Consider the following 20,700-nt stretch of genomic DNA (forward strand, 5'->3'; position numbering starts at 1 on the left):
ATCAGTCACACCCAGTAGCTTCTTTATACTGTTCCCTCCATTTCGCATATTTTGCTTCTCCATCACCTGCCAGAATATGGGCGAAACGGTTTCGATATTTTTCCAGAAAATATGCTAACAGCACTCGATGCGCATAGATGTACTGCTGGAATGGAAAAAAGTTCTAAACTAAAAGACTTGCGGATGGAATGCTGTTGAAACGCACATATTCATTCTGGATTGAGAATGGTCGTTGAGAGCGAAGTTCTTTAGTGAGTACGTCCATATCCGCACATTCTTGCTTAACGTATTAGCAGATAGCATAGTTCGTAAAGTCAAAAACTAAGAGCTTGTATATGAAGACATAATTTGCAAGTAACTTCCACTTAAGTTTTTTTAAGAAGTAAACAAGGAGAATGTGGGCTCATTTTCATAAAAGGAGCTTTTTCGAATAAATTCGAAATTAGAATAGAAAGGAATACCAGGGTTGAGACTTGACTTGCACTACTAGAAATGAGCTTGAGAGGAAATTAAGACAGACATCAACAGGAAGTCTGTTTTAATTCACACGGAATATTACTGTGAATGTTAGAACGTAGTTTATGGACATCAGTGGCGACCGAATAATTTTCTTCAGATAGCTCGATTACCAGAAGAGGGTGATGCAAAGGAGGGGCAATCAACAGTGATATACAAAATTAAATGCACCAAGTCACGAAGTTGACGGTGGTGGGATCTCTCCACGAATAGATAGGGGTAAGGGTGTAGTTCACGATTATAAGTATGAGCAAAATCAATCCCGCCTAGTAATTTTAGACTAACGCATGAGAAGCAGCCTTGGTTGCACCGGCACTTCCAACGATGCAACTTGTCACGCGATAGAACGCGAACAATTCTGTGATTCAACTAAGTCAACTAAGTTAGTCAAATAAGCCGCAGAAGCCCACAACCTGCACAATCGAAGATTCGTTGCGTTGCCATAGTTCTGTTACCTGTAATAAGTTGCGTCGTTGGGGGCACCAGTGCAACCAAGACTGTTTCATATGCCTTTTACCTACTACTACAAGGAATTGAGCGCGTTCAGCTCATAGCCCCGAGCTACACTTCTACGGATACTTATTCGTGGTGAAATCCGAAAATGAAACTAAACTACCACAACAAGTATCTGAAAGTAACTGAGAGAAATTAATTGAACGGGGATTCTAGACAGAGGGGACGTAATGAAGCGAAAACGATGTTCTTCTCACAATACCTTGTAATTAAAGTACCATGATTGCATTCGACAAATAAACAAAAACATGAAAACTAACTCCATAGTTCATCCTTTCCTGAACATATGCGATTGCAACAATTGTTCCAGTCCTGCCAATGCCAGCCGAGCAATGAACCACTATCGGTTTTGTCGTTCCTCGTATTTCACTTAGCATGTTCTGTAAATACATAAAACCATCGTTTATTCCATCGCTTTTTTTTAGAAAACAAATTCAAGAAATCAATCAGGTACCGTAGCTGTGAACTTCGTTGGTGGAACGCCTCGATCAGGCCAATTTTCCCATTGGAAATGTCTAATCACTGTGCTTTTTGGTTTGTCGTTCTCAAAATAGTCCAGTTTCAAGATGCAAACTCGCACAAAGTTGTCAACAGCAGACATCGGCCGGACCTAAGTGGAGAAACAAAACCGAAAATCCCGAAACACTTCTCATTTCATAATTCAAGAAAGAATCTGAATTTATCAATTGCGGTTCACAAGTGTAGTTACAGTTGGACTCACATCCAGGTTGGTGACCATAATCAACCCAGGGCCTTCTCCAAAGGTCATAGTTTCTCCCTTTTCACGCGGCCAGTACTGTGAGCATTTGAATTTACCCTGAATACTACTGATACTTATTTGAAGGAGTTGCTTAACTTTCAAAATATGCTAAGCAAATTGCAATCATAGTATCGTAGCAAGCACTATAAAGTATTGTAAGCTACGTTCAGGTGATATTATCTCATCTAAAGTAGTTAACTATAAAACTAACACATTCGATCGTATTGCAAAGCATGATCACAATCTCCGATTTCTCCTGAATAACCATCGCCCAGAATGCTAGCTGCGTGTTGTCCAATGGGCCCTTAATGGGTTGAATGGGAATCAAAACAACCAAATGCAAGGATAAATATCTCTGCCAAATGCGCCGGTTTCCATTGAGAACAGCTACAACATAATTCAAATAGCAGTACAGAAACCTAAAATTGGCATGTAGGCACACAACTGTAATAACATTTACCTGCGAACATACAAAGCGATTATTTGTAGTTGGATGGGCTACGTAGTTTGCGTGGATATAGTCGTTTGGAAGACCAGGCCACTTCACTGTAACACGACCCTGGTCCTGACATGGCACATCAAGGTACCTGAAGAGACTAATTTGAGAACGCAGAAATATCAGTAAGCGAGGGGAACCAAATGTCTAGTTTTTTCTTTCGAGAAAAAAAATACTGCACGACATAGTAGGGTCACAACGACATGAAACACGTACGCAATTGCGTACGCGGCTTCTTTCGAGGCGCTTCGGTGGAGCGTAGTGGCTAGGAGCGTGGTGAAATCCTTGCTGGCACCACCCATCGCTGCAGTTTGCGACAGTCCCAATTTGGTTCCTGCTGCTGCCTTCACCGCGCTATTTCGAGCGCGTACGCAAATGCGCCGCAACTACACTCGTGTTTCATGTCGTATTGACCCGACTATAGTATAGACCAAGACGATTGCTGCACCTGGAACATGTCTCTGAATTTTTGAAGAGAGTGAGAGTTGAAAGGGAAATAGATTTCATTTGCAGACTATTATTTACTTTATTCATTTACTTTGGTATTACTTGTTTTGTTATTTCTTGAGGAGAAAGTGGCACCTAATACGCAAGGTTAGACCACGGACATAACTGGGGCTAAATGGGAGACAAACAACTTTGCCGTGTGCTGATCTATAGTCGGGTCAAAACGACATGAATCACGAGTGTACTTGCGGTGCATTTGTGTACGAGCTCGAAACGGCGCGGTGGACGCAGCAGTCGGAACCGAGATGGGACCTTCGCAAACTGCAGCGATTGGTGGTGCCAAAAAGGGTTCCACCACGCTCCTAGCCGCTACACTCCACCGATGCGCCTCGAGGAAAGCCGCGTACGCAATTGTGTACGTGCTTCATGTCGTTTTGACCCTACTATACACTCGTTCTAGAACAATCCTCCCATGTCTTCTGTAAATTACGACCCCAAGTCATACTCACATTAAAAAGTCGAACATACGGAAATCTTTATACAACTGTGACCATAATTGCTGGTAGATGATAGATACGTATGAAAAAAGCGAAGTCTCATACCGGTTCTTGTCTCGATTGGCTAAAAAGGCATCGACAGTCATGTTCTGTGGATTCCATTTAGCTAAATTGTATCTGAACTCTTGCATAAGTCCTGGCACTCCAATATCCAAAGCTCGATTCACCCAGTGTTGAACCTAAAATTAAGCTTTTTAATGTAGGTCTGGTTAAAGGCATCACCTCACGAATGTGGGGTGGTACGAGTTTCAGCCGGATAATACCTATACGGGGTCGTAAATTGTGGGGAAGATAGAGATTCCGTTCATTTCTCCCTGTATCAGTGTAAACGGACTACTCTGGAACGCTGTTTCTTACGACGGCTACTATTGCAATGTGCAACCATTGCACCCCGCCTGCAATTCGTCCGAATGGGTTTTCGACGAATCGCAAGCGGGAGGGCGCAAGGGTAGAGCGCTGCAATAGAGGACGTCGTAAGAAACAGCGTTCCGGGGTCGGCCGTTTACACTGATGCAGGTAGAGATGAACGGAATCACCCTCTTCCCCACAATTTACGAACCCCGTGTAGGCATTACCCGGCTGGAACCCCTACCACCCCAGATTAGTGGGGTGATGCCTTTAACATATTGCGGAAGGTGTTTGTCAGTACGCCCAGATGCGTGTCATCTGGAACAGCGATGCCTAACTATACACCGGTCAAAACCACTTAGCGCATGGTGCAGTTGCGTAAGCGGCTGCGATCGAAGCGGAGGCCTAGAACCAGTAGATTCGTTCTCCAGAGCTGAGATAGCGGAAGTCAGATCTCAGTGGCAACGGCAACGGCTCCACTTCCCAACAATTGCTGATATTGAAATGAAACCATAGAACACGTAACATTCGAAAAACGCGACAACATCATTACATTACGGAACTGCAATGCATATTTGCTTCTTTTCGTTAGATAAATAGGAAATCTAACTTTTCCTTGCAAACCTTATCACTTCTAAAGTTCAAACAGCAACGAAGCAGTATAGTGTAGCAGTCAAGACGAATTGAAGCGTAAGTAAATAGTAAGCAGCCTCCACGACAATCTCCCCTCAGGGGAAACGACTGGCAACGGCAATCTTTAGTTGCGCTGCGCTACAGTTAATAACTTCAGCAGAGCATTGCGCTGCGTTTGCCTCATGCCAACACATCGTTCATCGGCCCTCATGGTCTAACGAGGTCCGAAACATGCCTCGCAGGAGCACGCTATATCTGGGGTTGCTTCTGTACGGAGTATCGATCGAACACGTATAGACATAAATCAATCGATAGCACGCGGAATCCCAGAAATAGAAAATAATAGTGCTTTATTTGTGTAAAACAAACAAATCGAAATATTTACAAACTATTACAGTATCCTACGTGCATTAGATACTCTGTATAAATACAAATATATATCTATGTCTTCTACATAGTTTTTCAACCACAAATCTACGTTTTCCAGCGACCAGGTTCTCGTTTTGCACTGTTTAACTTTTATTTGGAACGTTTACAGCTTCATTTTTAGCATTTTCATCTTCTACGTCTTTTCCATTATCTACGTTGCTACGTTGTTGTCTTTTCCTTCCTTGAACCTTTCTGGAAGTCAACTCTATTGCAGTTTTTGCAATACAATCACGGTACCGCGTAATGTCGGTCAAAACGACATGAATCTTGACTGTAATTGCGGTGCATTTGCGTACGCGCTCGAAACGGCGCGGTGGAGGCAGCAGTTGGAGCCGAGGTAACGTCGCAAACTCCGCCCATGGATGGTGCCAGCAAGGGTTTCACCACGTTCCTAGCCACTACGCTCCACCGAAGCGCCTCGAGGGAGGCCGCGTACGGAATTGCGTACGTGCTTCACGTCGTTTTGACCCTACTATAACTAGCTGCTTACTCATCTGTGGAGTCGGATAGCAGCGACATAGGGCTCCGCCCTGATTGCAACCGCTAGCTCCAGCTCGCCGTTTACGGAGCTGCACCACACTTCAGATCTTTTTGATCCGACTATATTTATGGGATTCCATTCCAACAAAAACCATTGAGCTTCTTTGAAGCAACATCGAGTCTAAGTTACAGGAACTGGTGAAAGCATGGTGGCGCCACAGGCACAGCAGCAAACAGCGCACAAGTTACGCTACTATGCAGCAGTCTGCATACGATTTCCCCAACATTTTCATTTCAGCTCATCTTTATGAGTGTCACTTCAATATATGTCACCTTCCTAAGATGTTCAGTACTTATATGCACAACTATATTCTCCGGTTGAAGCATTCTGAAGTGTATAATCAGCGGTTATGATGAATGGACAGTGGAACCGTCGCTACCCACACTCGGACATTAGAGACGAATGGAGCTAACAGAGGTTGCACACCGTTCGCAGCTGTTCAGCTGCACCAGAGTTGAGTTCATCTTGACTCGACTAGACGTTTAAAATTAGGCATCAAAGAGGTCTAAGTCAACGGGAAACTTGCCTTCTCCATAGCAGGTTGTGATGATGGGGAAACTTTGAAGCTACCGCTAAACTTCTTGTTGTTCCCACTTACGCTATCCACCTCTTTTCCTCTATCTTCATCTTCTGCAACATTTCGAGATTTGGAAGACGCCTTAATTACGCTTATGTTGTTCATGATCACTGCGATGCCCAGGCGGAAGAGCGTGAGTTAGCGCAGACTCGTCGCGATCGCCCTGGTCAACATGAGAACCGTAAGTGGTTATGTTTGGCCGAACAATCCAGTAGCAGCGAAACAGATCTTTGGTAAAATGTAGTTGGGGATGGGGCACTCTGTGGTGTCCTTATTTCTGGAAGTGAAAGACTAAATAATTCGAGCCGTAAGACATGAGCACTAGTCCTAGAGGATCTATGAGATGTAAGCTAAAGTTACTCAGAGAAAAAAGATAGAGCGTCAAGAAATAAGAGAGCCAGTGAGTGCCCTCACCAACCCCAACTACATTTTCCTCCAGATTTAGTCTCTACTAGAGTCATAGTTACCGTAAAGCAGTCGAACAATGCAAAACCAGTTGTAAACTCTGCAGTTATTCCCTAAATCCGTTTAATACCACTAAAATGCACTCAAGAACTATTTGGAAACACTCCAAATTAGAGGCACTCGCCCTGATCGCACCCATGCACCCAATGAGAGGTGAACTAAGAAGCGCTCAGACGACTCGAAAGAATTTCGTATATGACACCTCACCAACTGTCTCCCACCATGTTTCCTGCGCATATTTTTTGCGAAGGCCAGTGCTGCTAACGCCGGAAACCGATTTATGCATATGACGTATTATGAGTGCTTCTCCAGGTCATCCCTCTGTGGACTGCCGAAAACAATGTGAATATAAGAACAAAACTGGTAAGGTGGGATCTCTGCTGGCCCTACTCGGACCGCAAAGATGAGTGGAGACAGCGAGATCCTCCCTTCGATCCCAACCAAAAGCTTCACTGCATCGCTTACGCAACTGCACCGAGCTTCCATTCGTTTTGACTCACTTAGACTAAGACTTCGGCGCAAGAAGATGCAATGCGCAGTGCTTCGATTGTATCCTGTGCCGATGATGTGTTAAAGGCGGCATACCACGAATTTGAGGTGGTGCGAATTTCAGGTGGAGTATTTGTACACGGGGAAGTAGATTATGGAGAGGGGTGTGATTTCGTCCATTTCTTCCTAATTGCCGTAAAAAACGGTCCGAAAGATGCGCGCGTGCACAAGGCTGGCGCGCTCCAATCGAACTCCTTGTGGAAAATAGTACACCGGAGCGCTCGAAGCCGTATCCTCCGGGCCGTTTTCTACGGCAATTAGGAAGAAATCGACGGAATCACCCTTCTCTCGATAATCTACGACCCCGTATTCGAAAACTCCACCGGAAATCCGTTCCATTCCAGATTCGTGGGGTGATGCCTTTAACTAATACTACCCAAAACTGGCTTTCTCTCGTCGAACGTTCGCGTTCGCTTCACTCTTCACGTTCACAATCCATTCGAAATCTTGTCTAAGTCAGCTCTTATCAAACTAATTCCAGGTTTGGATTTGCTGAAAGGACCCACCTGTAATCACCTTACCGAGCTATGCCACATAATTTTCTCTCGTCGTTCATTTACAATCTCTTCATTTCACCCGCCCCGAAGCTCGTCAGCAAAGGTGAAAAGTAAGCGATTAAAAGGTTGAAGACTATTTCTCATCCATTTACGCTCAATAAGAAGTCTGCAAGTAGCTGAGACGCCTCTGCTGGTAATCGCTTACAGCATTGCAGCACTGGACAGAATTTGAAAAAAAAAACTGTATCTTTGGTAGTTGCATCCCTTTCCCGATAAGAATTAGTGCACAAAACTGCAGTGAATGGACACTCCACTATGAAAAATCTGTGTTTCTGAACGATTTTCACCTCTACTTCCTCCACAGTTCGATATGCTCGTTGATGACTTACTTTTATTTGACGATTTATGATCCTTGTCACTTTTTCCACTCCTAAAACATTACACGGATCTCATGAGTTTTTTTTTTCAAAAAATCTGGAACACTATTTCATCTTCATAGTGCCCGAATAGACATAAGAGAGGATTACCACTGAAAACATGCTGAAAAAGGGTCCGCCTGTATGAGTCTGATTGCGGTGGCCCTGCTTCAGCTAAATGCAGTAAGAAGTTTGACTATACGTTTTGGCATAAGCGAACTAGATAACTCGCACGGTTAAATGGTACGAGTTATCGATATATTGCAAGCAAAGTGCTGTCGCACAGCACACGGCCAATGACCAACCCAAACACAGTGGGGTCAAAATGACATGAAACACGATGCAGTTGCGTAAGCGGTTGCACTCGAAGCGGTGCGGTGGAGCGTAGCGGTTGGGTTCGAGTGAGGACTCCCACGACCATTCATTTCTGTAGTTCGCGATAGTCCCACCTAGATTCCAACCACTATCTCCACCGCGCCGCTTCGACCGCAACCGCTTGCGCAGCTGCACCATACTTCATGTCGTTTCGACCCGACCATAGGTCAAATATCTAGAGGAGGGTGGGATCTTTGGTAACAACTGTCCGTTTCTTTACACTGAACTGTCGATCTGAAGGTATTATGACCAGCCGCTTGGCGTAGATAGGCAGTTCATGCGAGACGCCAAATCTTGCTCTCTATGGAGCAGTGAAGAATTCTGGATGTATTCTGTGCGAGCTCTTGTTGTAGATCGAAAAGGTTCGGTAGAACTGCGTGCAAGCGCGGTACACCTCGGCGAAGATGCGGGCAACCGCTTCAGACGGTAGTACTACCACGTTGACTAAGTAGGTAATGCTGAAGAAAAGATGTAAAAGAAGATTCCCAACTTACTTCTTTGGTATACACATGGTAAGATTGAAGAAAAAAACTTGTTGAAAAGGCGACCAACCGCCTTCCAGCTGCAAGCTAACAAATATCGGCCACACTCACTGCCCCATTCTCTACTGGAAAGTTATCGAGTTGATTTTTGATAAGTAAACAGTAGACGGTGAAAACACTAGAATCATGATATGACAGAGAAAAAACGCTTTGTGAATTCAGCAACGACGAAATATTTGCACTAGTTGTTTCCAGTAAATGTGGTCACATTTGGAAAACACGATAACAGGCTATCGCTTGGAAGGTCAGACATTGCTTTTTCTTTCATTTTTGAAAGTTTTTCGCATATCATTGATTATATCGATTGCTCTAATCACGCTTACTTGGAAAGGACAAAAAGTGGCTCTGCACAGATTTTTTCCTTTCAAAAGTCCAAATCGAGACGATACAAGCACCCCAGAACATAAAGTTCCATTCTAAACATAAAGAAAGAGTTTGATGAGGAAGCACAGACTCAAAACTTCATTCTTCTGATGTTGAACTAGAAATGAGTCCAGCTATAGTAGGGTCAAAACGACAAGGAGCACGGTGCAATTGCGTACGCTGGTCCTATCGAGGCGGTGCAGTGAAGCGTAGCGGTTAGGAGGTTTCTGGAACAATTGCTGGTGTCTTCCATCGTTGCGGTTTGCAATGGTTCCACCTAGCTTCCACCTGCTGCTTCCACCGAGCCGTTTCGAGGGCGTACGCAAATCCACCGTGCTTCATGTCGTTTTGACCCGACTATGTTTAGCTCATTCAGATTGATTCAACGCTTATAAACCATTTACTTCCAAGCGGGCAATGATCGACTCGAATGAACGGCTTTCAGATGTATGCATGCAGAATTTTCCGGGCTCAATTTGGAAGAATTCTGCTTTGACGTAGTTCACTTAGATCTAATCTAGATAGAAAACAACATCGTGAAAAATATATCAGTACTACTAAATACTGAACAGTAATACTTCAGTGAGTAGAAAGAAAGAGCTGAAATATGCGATTAAACATAACGCATCACGTCTAGAAAGACTCGGCAAGAATCTGATATTGCAGATTGTATCAATTCTCAATCTTCTCTGCCACCTATGAATTGGAGGTCAAAATGTTGTTAGATGATCACAACGCTACTGGTAACTCCCTTTTCCTTAACTTTTACGGCAGGATCATAACAGTAATAGCGCCTTAATTACTTGTTCAGAGTAATAACGTTTAAAGATCTCACAACAATTGATGAACGTAAAAATTCTATGTCTGGATTTACGCCATACCGTATTCCGGTCATCAACTTCCGAATAACCGTCGTCCAAGTGTCAATAACAGATCTGTGTCCACAGCTAGAGTTATTAATTTCGAATGATTTCGAATTAATTCCGTGTTCTTAACTATTTTCGACTGTTCTCGAAGCATCGAGTATTTGTTTGTTCTAGGAAATATAGAGAAGTGAAATATAGAATGTCAAAATGAACTGAAGTTCGTTGTAGTTGCATGAACGGCTGCACTCCAAGCATCGCGGTGGGACCCTTACTCGTTCCTGCAGCTTGATTGGAGCCAGTGTGGACCCCACCTCGCCCGCACCCGCATTCCCACTCTGCACTCTTCGTTTCTTTTCGACTCGCCCATCCAATACCATCCCATACCCATGATAAGCGTGTAAGGAAGTTTTTGAGAGTTTCAGCACGATAATCCGTTATCCGTTAGTTGTTTGAATACGGATATGTATTTAAGGACATTTCCTACGTTTCTGTTTCTTAGTTTCTATCTGGATACCGCTAGTAATTGTTGGTAATGACGTTTTAAGAGACACCCGTCGTTATGCTGTTTCTTTTCCTTAGTTCCGTTACTCAACCGAAACAAAAAAAAGCGAAAAGATATGGGTGTAGGGATTGAAGTTCCTAAGTACACTGTAGTATTTTGTATCAAAGTATTATGGTCGGGTCAAAACGACATGAAGCTCGTTATCGTTACGCAAGCGGTCGCGCACGAGACGGCGCGATTGGGCCAGTGGCTGGGATCGATGTGGGATCATCGCGACTTGCAGCAATGGATTGTGCTAACAGGAGTCCTAAGAGTTTTCTGTGTGAATGTATGAACTCAATGCACATGGTGTAAAATTGCCCTGCAACCAGCGATGGTTTTCATCGTTCCGCAATCCATAGATTACTACCAGACTTATCTGGGAGGGTAAAAACACTGACTTGACATATCATCTGGTTACCGCAAGTCACTTCAAAGCTGTACAAGCGCTAATAAACTTCAAACGCCTGTGAATTGAAGTTGAAAGTGTGGGCTCAATCCTTTGGGGATGAACGCTGTGCTCTTTATCAATTACGCTTTATCCATTCTAATGGTCACTAAGTGGACTCTGTTTTGGCCTATTTTTATAGGGACAGTTGGAAATCTGTCAAGTCGTTTTACTTTCTCTTTTCTCACAATACCAGCTACTAAACAATTTGTACTATGTTGTTTCACTTGTTGTTAATATTACCAATCTACCAATCTATAATGTGTTGCCACATACAAACAACCAACCCAACCAAAGTATAGTCGGGTCAAAACGACATGAATCCTTAGTGTGGTTGCGGTGCATTTGCGTACGCGCACGAAACGGCGGGGTGGAGGAAGCTTCTGGAACCGAGTTTGGACCGTCGCAAACTGCAGCGATAGGTGGTGCCAGCAAAGGTTTCACCGCCCTCCTAACCGCTACCATCCACCCGTCTCGAAAGAAGCCGCGTAGGATATTGCGTACATGCTTCATGTCGTTTTGACTCTACTATATGTGAGCTGAACTAAGCACAACTCTGACTAACACATGACTTTGTACCGTATTATTTCACAAATAACATCCAACTATTGTCATAATTGCACATAGAAACAAACAGTATTGCATTTCGCTGAAATGAAAGGTCTAAAACTGGCAAATGTGACCCAACAACGTTTCAACTCGTAATATTCAATAATAATTATAAGATTTCTGAAGATATTTATTATGAAAGGAACATGATTGACATTTGAAGAAAAAGGAGAATGAATATCGAACGTTAAGGAACAAAGTGAACACAGAGCGAAAAAATATCACAAAATAAGGCAGAAATTCGTAAAGCGACGTTTCGTGGGCAGGATAATGAAGTTTTAAGAAGGTTAGCATGAGATGCTCCAGTCTATGGATACCACAATAATTTCATAGGAACAAGAAAACAGAATTTATAAGCACACAAAGTAGACACGTATGTCAATTCAGGATAAACAACATGATAAAGTCCTCTTCTTCGGTTACACTGATGAACACGACTTGCAACAGAAATCTCTGTATCGCTTCTTCGCGCATAAACCATTTCGCACTATCAAGGTGCATGTCTTTCTTGTTCCACCGTCTTTCGTACAGTCAACTTCATCACGTTTAACTGCTATAGTAGCAGGCTTTATATATCAGACTAAATATAGAAACTATGTCATATTGAACACTTACGGATGACAGCAACTGCCACAGCATTACTCAGTACTCCATTTGTTCCTGCTGCGCACTGATAGTCGCCACTGTCTGCTACCACCGCACGGGCAATGTTTACTCTCGCAAACTGATCGTGCTCCTGAGAAATTTGAGGAGGAAAGAGGACATTTTCGATAATGAGACATCGGATAAGAAACTCTGGGGTTAATAACGTACCTGCACTCTTTTTGTAAAATGTAGCAAATGGCCATCTTTTCGCCAAACAATCGGCTGCAAACCTTGAGAGTCACAAGTGAGCTCAATCTGAATGAATCTCATTCAGCTTGAAATGTAATAGAAAATTAAAATTCAATTAGGAAATGTTTGAAAACTACACTATGAGGCGCTAAAAGAAAAAAATAAATGGACATGTTCGCTTTCTGCTCGATGTAATAAGGATTTCATCTTACTTCCTCTACCATTTGCGGTTATATCTATGTAGTCAACATTTTTATGGATCAACCTACTTCTGTTGAACGCCCTCCTAACTCTCAGGTATTCCAAGAGGGAATTGTTCCCCGTTTATTTGATTTTAGAGCGTTAGTGCAACACTTTCAACAACGTTTTCCATCCGTATCTGTGTAACACTTTAATAGATCCAGAAACACTTCCCTAGTTTTCATGCAATGAACAAAAATATTTGATGAATAACGAGTCTTGGCCAGCAAAGTCCAGAACATTTTTCTAAGAATTCTAAAGGGGACCATTCCAAGGAGAGGATTGCAAGAATCTATCTTCACGAACTTCTGACCAAATGAGAAATATAAAAGAGTATTCAGAGACACTGGTGGAGCTGTTTCCCTCATTTCTGTTCTGGAATCAGCAAAAAACTATAGTGAATTCACCGAAATGAGGCGTATAAGTTCAATCTTGACAGTTTTATCCGTTTCATTCATTATGCTGGCCCAATTCAAGCCACCAGAAGAGAGAACAGCAGTGAATGACCTTTTCTCCAACTTTGTAGGGTTTGTCCGAGTTAGCCTTCAGCTGTACAGCAACTTTGTCCGTCCTTCCGTCCCCTTCTACAATCACGTCGAAATCCTCGCCGTCTTGTCTATCGATGCACTTCCTCTCACAACGTTCTTTTGTAGAGAACCTTCAAGAAGTTTTTTTTTTCCTGATGGTATGTGATCTTCTAGCTACACTTAACAAACAACTAGGAAACAGAACGAAGCTTATAATTCAGCTGTCTAGAGCAACTAACCTGTTTTCGTTACCGCGACATCCAGAATATGTGAATTGTTTGCACGTTTCATCAGAGGAATCAAAATACCACATCGATATCGCATCACGGCATGGACCAGACGATCGTGGCATCTTACTTCAATCGTGATTTTAAACAGAAGCACAGCATTTACTGCGACATAATAACAGACCAAACATCTGTATTCTCTTCCCATGCAGACTCTTCGCGACAAAGTGATTCGCAGTCTTCTCTCGAAGAAAATCTGGAATCGAAAGCGTCTTCACTCTGCTGTATAAGTTAAGCTTAACTCGCGCAATCACCTGTTTCCGTTTCCACCGCAACCTGTCCAGTACATTATAGTACAGCTGTCCTTAGCCTTATCGTAGTACCATTTGCTGACAGACGCATCGCAATGACCGATTTCTGGAGGCAGAGAACAGACGGCGGTAGATCTCCATGAACCACAAGCTCTTTCGCAATCCTCCTCAAAAAGCGAGGATTACTAATAACATGTCTCCAATGAGTGCCACAGAATCACGCTTTACTGCTGTTTTTGCTGCTGATTAAGTGATCCAGTATATATAGTTGGGTCAAAACGACATGAAGCACGGACCGTTGCGTAAGCGGCCGCGCTCGAAGGCGGTGCGGTGGAGACAGCGGTTGGAATCGAGGTGGGACCATGGCGAACTGCAGAGGTGGTTGGCGGCAGCGAGGATCCTTACACGATCCCAACCGCTACGCTCCACCGCTCCGCTTCAAGCGCAGCCGCTTGCGCAAATGTCCGTATTTCATTTCGTTCTGACCTATAAGTCAGGTTCAAGCAAGAAACCTCTTGAAGATCCTTCACATGGCGCAAAAAGGAGGTAGTGAAGAAAGTGCGTAACATCGAAGATTATGCGAAAGCTGATCAGATCAAAATCTAACTAAACAAGTGCAGCTAATCTTCACTACTTTTTAAACTGTGGCTGCTGCTACTCTGTTGGGCTTGTTGCAAGTATTGTGATCGTTGTGAAACTGCCCACGATTCTGCGGAAAATTCGGAGTCATTCTTTCAACTGAAAAAACCTGTTCTTCATTTTCAACTCAAGAGTTACGGGTGCAAGAATGCTGAAATTTGTGGAAACGAAAGAGAATGTGTAAAGGAAGGCAAAGTTTTAAAGACCACTCGTTAATTTGACGGATATGAGACGTGTGAATGTGTGACATTAAAGGCAGCGTAGCGCGGAATCGAAGTTTTGGGAATTCTAAGCGAATAGATAAGGTAAGGAGTGTAATTTCCGAGTACGAGAGCTATCTTAATTCCTTCTGATTTTCCGGTAAAACAGTGTGGGAAATGGCCTTGTCGCACCGGATGGTCCTACGAGTCATTTATTAACGTGCCACGTCTACAAGAGCAGGCATAAGCACCGCGTCCGAAGCGAACGGAGGGCTGGAGGACCCGGCGCGACAAAACCGTTTCCGTACTTCTGTAAAGGGGGAGGATGAGCGAAAGCGCTCATACTCGTCAACTACACCCGCAACCTTATCTATTCGTAGAGAGATCCCGAACAGCTTCAATTTCATGGCTTGCTGCCTTTAAAAAAAGCCAGAGCGTAGAGTATAAGATACCTCGCTGGTGAAGTGATTGGCATTCATGTCGCATCCACCATACATGAACGAAGTGCATGATTTCTTCTCAGGATCGAATCTTAAAACAGTTACAATGCAAGTGAACACATCGGATCAGATACTTTTTAAATCCGACTTTTGCAGCACATTAGAGTTCAAGTTCTTGAAAGAGATATCTTTCTTTTTTCATGCTTTTGATAATGCAAACAAAATACACCACAACACTCGGGAAAAATCTGGAAAAAATTTCGCGAAAAATGTAGTTGGGGTGGGGCACTCATTGGCGCTCTTATTTCTCGGCGCTCTAACTCACTTTTTTCTTTTAGTAACATTAGCTTACATGTTTTAGATCCTCTAAGACTAATGCTTAGCCCGTAGAGCCGCGACTGATTTGATTATTTACATTCGAGAAATAAGGGCGCCACCGAGTGCTCCCCCAACTACATTTTCCCCTCGTTTCTTCATACAAATGCATCCATACCTCCACCGAAGAATGTCATCATAACACGACCCATGCTCCTCCGGTAAACCGCATAACTCCGGCAGCGTGAAAGGAGAGAGAGGCCCATGTTGTATCGCCAAAACCTAGTAGCAGAATTATTATAATTATATTTATTCTAATCCAAATGTATTCCTCTCATCGGTTTTATCTTACGCCGCCCGAAGTTTAAAGCGAAAGCATACTTGCGGGACGTAAGCGAACAGCTTACCCATTCTCAACGCAGCGTACTCGTCCTCACTCACTAACTGGGTGTACAACCGGGTAAAAACGACCTATGACATGGAGCAATTGCGCAAGCGGTGGCGCTCGAAATGGCACTGTGATGCCTTAAAGGCATCACTCCACGAATCGGAGGTGGTACGGATTTCAGGTGGAGTATTCGTACACGGGATGGGATACTATGGAGAGGGGGGCGATTCCGTCCATTTCTTCCTAATTGCCGTAAAAAACGGCCCAGAAGATACCGCTTCAGGCGTTCTGGCGCACTATTTTCCAAAAGGAGTTGGACTGGAGCGCGCCAGCCTTGTGCGGCGCCGTATCGTCCGGGCCGTTTTTTACGGCAATTAGGAAGAAATGGACGGAATCACCCCCCTCTCCGTAGTCTCCCATCCCGTATACGAATACTCCACCTGAAATCTGCACCACCTCAGATTCGTGGGGTGATGCCTTTAACTCATTTCTGTAAATCGATCAGAAGCGGCGAAGATCCTATTCCGAGAACAGCCGCATACCCTACTGCTCCAGTATTCTGGCCCTTTTGACTCGACAGTATTCGTTGAACTAAGGGATTTACTTTCTTCTCGTCGTAGTCTATTCCACGCAGAACCTCATCATTTAGATCATCTTCGTGAACATCTGGTTGTTTCTCTTCAGTCACTTCTTGCAATTGTTCGTTCCGATTGGCATTATCGTCGGCTTCAAGGGGTGATTCATCGGCGTAGAAAGAGCGGCTGAGCTCTCGTCTTCCCTAAAATGTAGCTGCGATGCTCGTTTGAATGTATATTCCTTTACGTGAAAATTGTTACATGGGCCTTTCTAGCTGATGAGCTGTGAAAAGTTTTTCGACTAACTTTCGACTAACCTGTTGTCTACGAGCACATCTCGTGGCGCACTCATCAGCGGTTTCGAATCTGTTAGCGTTTCCACCACATCCTCCGTAGACGAACTCTTTGCATATACCTTTGTGGTAGTCGTAATAGTACGATGGTATGTAAGCCCTTAAAGACTTGTCAAGAGAATTATCATCAAGGGAATTCCTAAACAGACGCAGACGTAATCTTTCCTCCCAGGACTGAAATACTACAATTTATATTGGGATACAAGTTACTTTTATTATATCAGTTCCTGATCTAAATTTGTGTCAGCTACTTTTTTTGTTAAGAGCTGTAATTGCGAAAGAAGTTTTAAAGACAGTGTTTCGCGAAATTGAGGTCTTTGTGGGTAAATATATGTAGAGTTCAGGGTGTAGAATACGAGTATGAGCGTAGTCTCGCTCAACTTCTCCTAATTGTCCTGAAAATAGGCGTGTGAAACGACGTTTGTCCCTACGAGATACGTGGAAACACTCCTCCGTTGCGCAAGCGCCGCATCTACAAATGAGTGATGTCAAATCAGTGAACCTATTCAAGTGAAATATTGAAGACTCTTGAGGAAACTGACACGTTTCCACGTATGTAGGAACAAACGCCGTTTTTCAGAACGATTAGGGAGGATTGCTCTCGTTTTCTGTTCGCACCGACGGCGTAAAGCGTGTTGAGTCAGCGCGTTTTCGATGAAAGTGTGCACTGTCTCCGCAGGCGCGTAGCTCCTTGATCTTTTTTCCATTGGGTTTCGTGATTTCTCTTAAATTCTTTTTTTTCTTTCAGGTTAGATTTCTCCTGCATTTTTTTTTTTTGTGAAACTACTACTTGTGTACTTCCTGTAATAATACTTGTGTACTTCACTGGGCAGTCATGTGCACGGCAGCCACGTGATATCAGGCGGGAAATCACTCTTTAAAGAGCTCGCTCACAATCAGGAGTCAGTCACAGTGTCCCCGAGCGTGTTTGCCGGAAATGGGGACGGTTATAGGCGAACCATCAGTAATTGAGAGGTCGTCGACAGATCTAAGACAGGTCTCCCCTTGGATCTTGGATCAGCTGCTTAGGCTTGGAGCCTTCTTTCCTTCCTTCTTTCTTGCCTTCTCAGCTGCTTAGGCTTGGATCTCAGCGGGAGGACCCAAGCCTAAGCAGCTGAGAAGGCATGCGTGGCACCACAGCGACTGCTGCGGGAGCAGCTGCACACAACGCAGAACCGCAGAACCGTTCGGAGTGGTAGCTCTGAATCAGACAAGGCGCCCGAGGGAATAGCCAAGTGAGCGAGGTTGCGCATGATTGCCCACTTATGTTTTTAACCCTCTCATCATATTTGTGTATTAATGTTAAAAGCTAGCCGGCTACCTTGTGTATAGTGAAGAGAATGAAGGGACAAAATGTTCCTCTATCACTAATTACAGGTAGGGATGAAACGCTAACCCTCTACACTGGGTCTCTACCCTACTTCTCGTGCAGTTCTGCATATTAGCGTTTACTAACATGGAAATTGGTATTTCACTAATACGCCTTACAAACATACAAACAACATACAATACAAATAGCTAATTATGTTCAAATATTCGGAGAAATAGAGGAGATATTCAGTCCCTGGAAACTAAACTCTTATAGGCACCGTAACAGCAGAACAAGCGATGAACCTAGTAGAAGAGCGTCTTGCATAGAAGAAATAAGTAAAATAGAAAGAGAAAAAGGGAGTTGGGGATGACACCCAGAAAAGTGGTCGTAATGGCTATCTAAGCAGGTCTGACTAACTAAACAGGATTGGTTGAACTCTTCGAATTCTTTCTTGAGCTTCGATGCTCCGGTAACACAGTAATTAAAGTGAAATTACCAAGAGTCAGTAAGTTAGTAGCAGCGTTTTTACCCTTATGCAAATGAATGAAGGGAACTATTTCGCAATAAACTTCTACTCAATAGGAAGTCAGAACAAACTTTGGACGATTTTTTAGCTCTTAAGTTTCCAGACGGACACTTAGGAAGCCATCACAACGAATTTCGACAAAAAAAAATAATTTTTCTATTGTGGTAATTATGTTAAGTAATTAGTAATAACTACTAAATCAACTCTGTTTAGAGATTCATACCTCAAAAAAAAACTTGCTTACATAGCCACTTCGACTACTTGTTGGGAGCCCCTCTCCAACTCCATCAACTCCTTTTCCCGCAAGAAAAGAATTAAAAACTGCGAGAAACATGAAGAAAAGAGCTCAGAGGAATGTGTGTGTAGAAAAGAGCAAGCGCAGGCCTTTACCAAGAACGTCACTCCGACGCAACGCACGCACGACGATGCAGTCGGCGTTCTTCGCCGGCTATGCGCATTGAGAGCAAAAACAAAGAAAATATTTATTTAATCAGGGTAGACTTTGCAGTTTTTTTTTCGTGCACTAAGACATGGTTCAGGACAGGAGCTTTGGAATGTACTAAACTCCTTTAAAATGTTTTCTGTTGCTTTTTTGATGCTAGCTTTCTTCCATGAACCATTCAATGTACATTTTACCATTGCTAGCATATGTTCCTACTCAAAATCTAATATTGAAAAAACTGTTCTACCAGCCAAGTATCGTAACAGTTCTTCCTACAATTAGACTCACCTACACTCTCCTGCGTCCATTGGGAGAAGGCACAGGTCAACATTAGTTCTTGGAAGCCGATCTTCATCCGGGAATGGATCATCTCGCATTGGCGTTTGTGGGGCATGCGGATTCTTTGCTGTTTCTTCTCTTTTTCCTTAACGCGCTCTATTTTTTTCCAATTCCTTGGTTCATTTCTTTGATATTATTATACTGCGATATAAGAGCAATAGGTGTCCGATCTCCAATATCCTTTAATCAGTTAATCCCAATTATTAGACCAGTATGGATTTGCATGCAGTGTGCGATGTAAGCGGTTGCGCTCGACGCAGTGCGTTGAGAGCAACGATTAGGATCATGGTGGAGCCCTCGCTAGCACAGTCCGTAGCTGCGGTTCACGGCGGTCCCACCTCGATTCCAATCGCTGTTTCCACTGCACCGCATCGAGAGCACCCGCTTATGCAACTGCACCGTGCTTCATGTCGTGTTGACCCGACAACATAAGGGGTTGTCTTTGACTGGACGAATGCGATGTGCTTTCGACTGAGACACAGCAGCAGGTGGAACGAGTGTGTGTAGAACAGAAGAAATGCGTGAGTTTCAGCGAAAGCATAGCAGCCGCCCTATTAAGAATTGGTACCGTCGACCACAGCTGATTACGCCACTTTATTTTCTTCAAACACCTGTCAACCACAAATGCAACAAGCACATATCGATGTTCGCCGCAGGTTAGGACCTCGCCACTGGTAAAAGGTGTTTGGGCACTCAACACTGCTGTACTCAAACTGTACCGTAAAGCACACAAAAATCGTTTCCAACTGTCAAATGCGGATTGCGGAGGAGCTATATCTCACGCCATTTTCAATTCTCTGTTTTCGTTAAAAGTAGTACATAGCATGACTTAGCTATTCACTTCACGTAAGTCTGTTTGAAGAGTTTGGTAAACATAGAGCATTCGTAGCTCCAGCTCTATCTTCTTTTTTCTCTTAGCAGCTTTACCCTATAGCCTGGTTAAAAGGACATGAAGCACTGTGCATTTGCGTATGCGCCCGATACGACGCGGTGGAGGCAGCAGTTAGAAAAAGGGACCATCGGAAACTTCAGCGATGGATGGTGCCAGCAGAGGTTCCAGTACGCTCCACCGCACCGCATCGAGAGAGGCCGCGCACGCAATTGCACCGTGCTTAGTGTCGTTTTGATCCTACTAAACATGCCATAACTCCTCAAAGACTGATGTTAAGGTTTTAAGGCCCCGACTGACTCAACTATTTGCTTCCAGTTATGAGCTATATTGGGAAGCCGTTTAACAGTTGAGGACGGTTTTTTGCTCCACAAGCAATTTTTGCACTTTGAGTGCAGTTCGATTACAGCGATGTTTGCTCCTTGTCGCACTTTGTTATCGCAAGATTTCATTTTTGTTCTCTTCAAATTAGTGAGATTTCAATCACTAGCAAGAATTTGCGAAGAAAGCAACCAATCGATGTCATCATCGTTTTGCCCTGCCTTCATCTCACCCTTTCTTGACTTACTTCACTTAATCGGCGGTTGATTTCATCACCTGACGCAATTACCCGCATCTTCGCCGAGGTGTGCCGACCTTGAACATAACTATGCCC

General features: G+C 43.7%; 1 protein-coding gene across 4 annotated transcripts; it reads right to left on the reverse strand.

Moving 5' to 3' along the window:
* Position 1: 1 nt before the first annotated feature.
* Positions 2-20,661, reverse strand: RB195_015732 (uncharacterized protein; the record flags this gene model as incomplete). 4 transcript variants are annotated; one of them, XM_064206588.1, is made up of 23 exons in its annotated part: positions 2-145; positions 206-280; positions 1,290-1,409; positions 1,484-1,639; positions 1,751-1,846; positions 2,001-2,093; positions 2,250-2,376; positions 3,335-3,468; positions 5,767-5,870; positions 7,718-7,758; positions 8,614-8,681; positions 11,977-12,041; positions 12,104-12,224; positions 12,302-12,388; positions 13,070-13,220; positions 13,329-13,445; positions 13,501-13,572; positions 13,631-13,794; positions 14,919-14,997; positions 15,400-15,503; positions 16,214-16,387; positions 16,502-16,637; positions 19,106-19,194. In XM_064206588.1, the coding sequence occupies 23 exons, from the start codon at positions 19,192-19,194 to the stop codon at positions 2-4; spliced, it is 2,517 nt and encodes an 838-aa protein (XP_064062466.1). The 4 variants fall into 4 exon arrangements, with proteins under 4 accessions (XP_064062466.1, XP_064062467.1, XP_064062468.1 ...); XM_064206587.1 differs by having other exon boundaries at positions 7,676-7,758; XM_064206586.1 differs by lacking the exons at positions 2-145; positions 206-280; positions 1,290-1,409; ... (6 more) ...; positions 7,718-7,758; positions 8,614-8,681 and adding an exon at positions 20,643-20,661 and having other exon boundaries at positions 11,908-12,041; positions 19,106-19,241.
* Between the last annotated feature and the right edge of the window lie 39 nt (positions 20,662-20,700).

Source organism: Necator americanus, chromosome V (assembly GCF_031761385.1).
Source record: "Necator americanus strain Aroian chromosome V, whole genome shotgun sequence".
Classification (NCBI taxonomy): domain Eukaryota; kingdom Metazoa; phylum Nematoda; class Chromadorea; order Rhabditida; family Ancylostomatidae; genus Necator; species Necator americanus.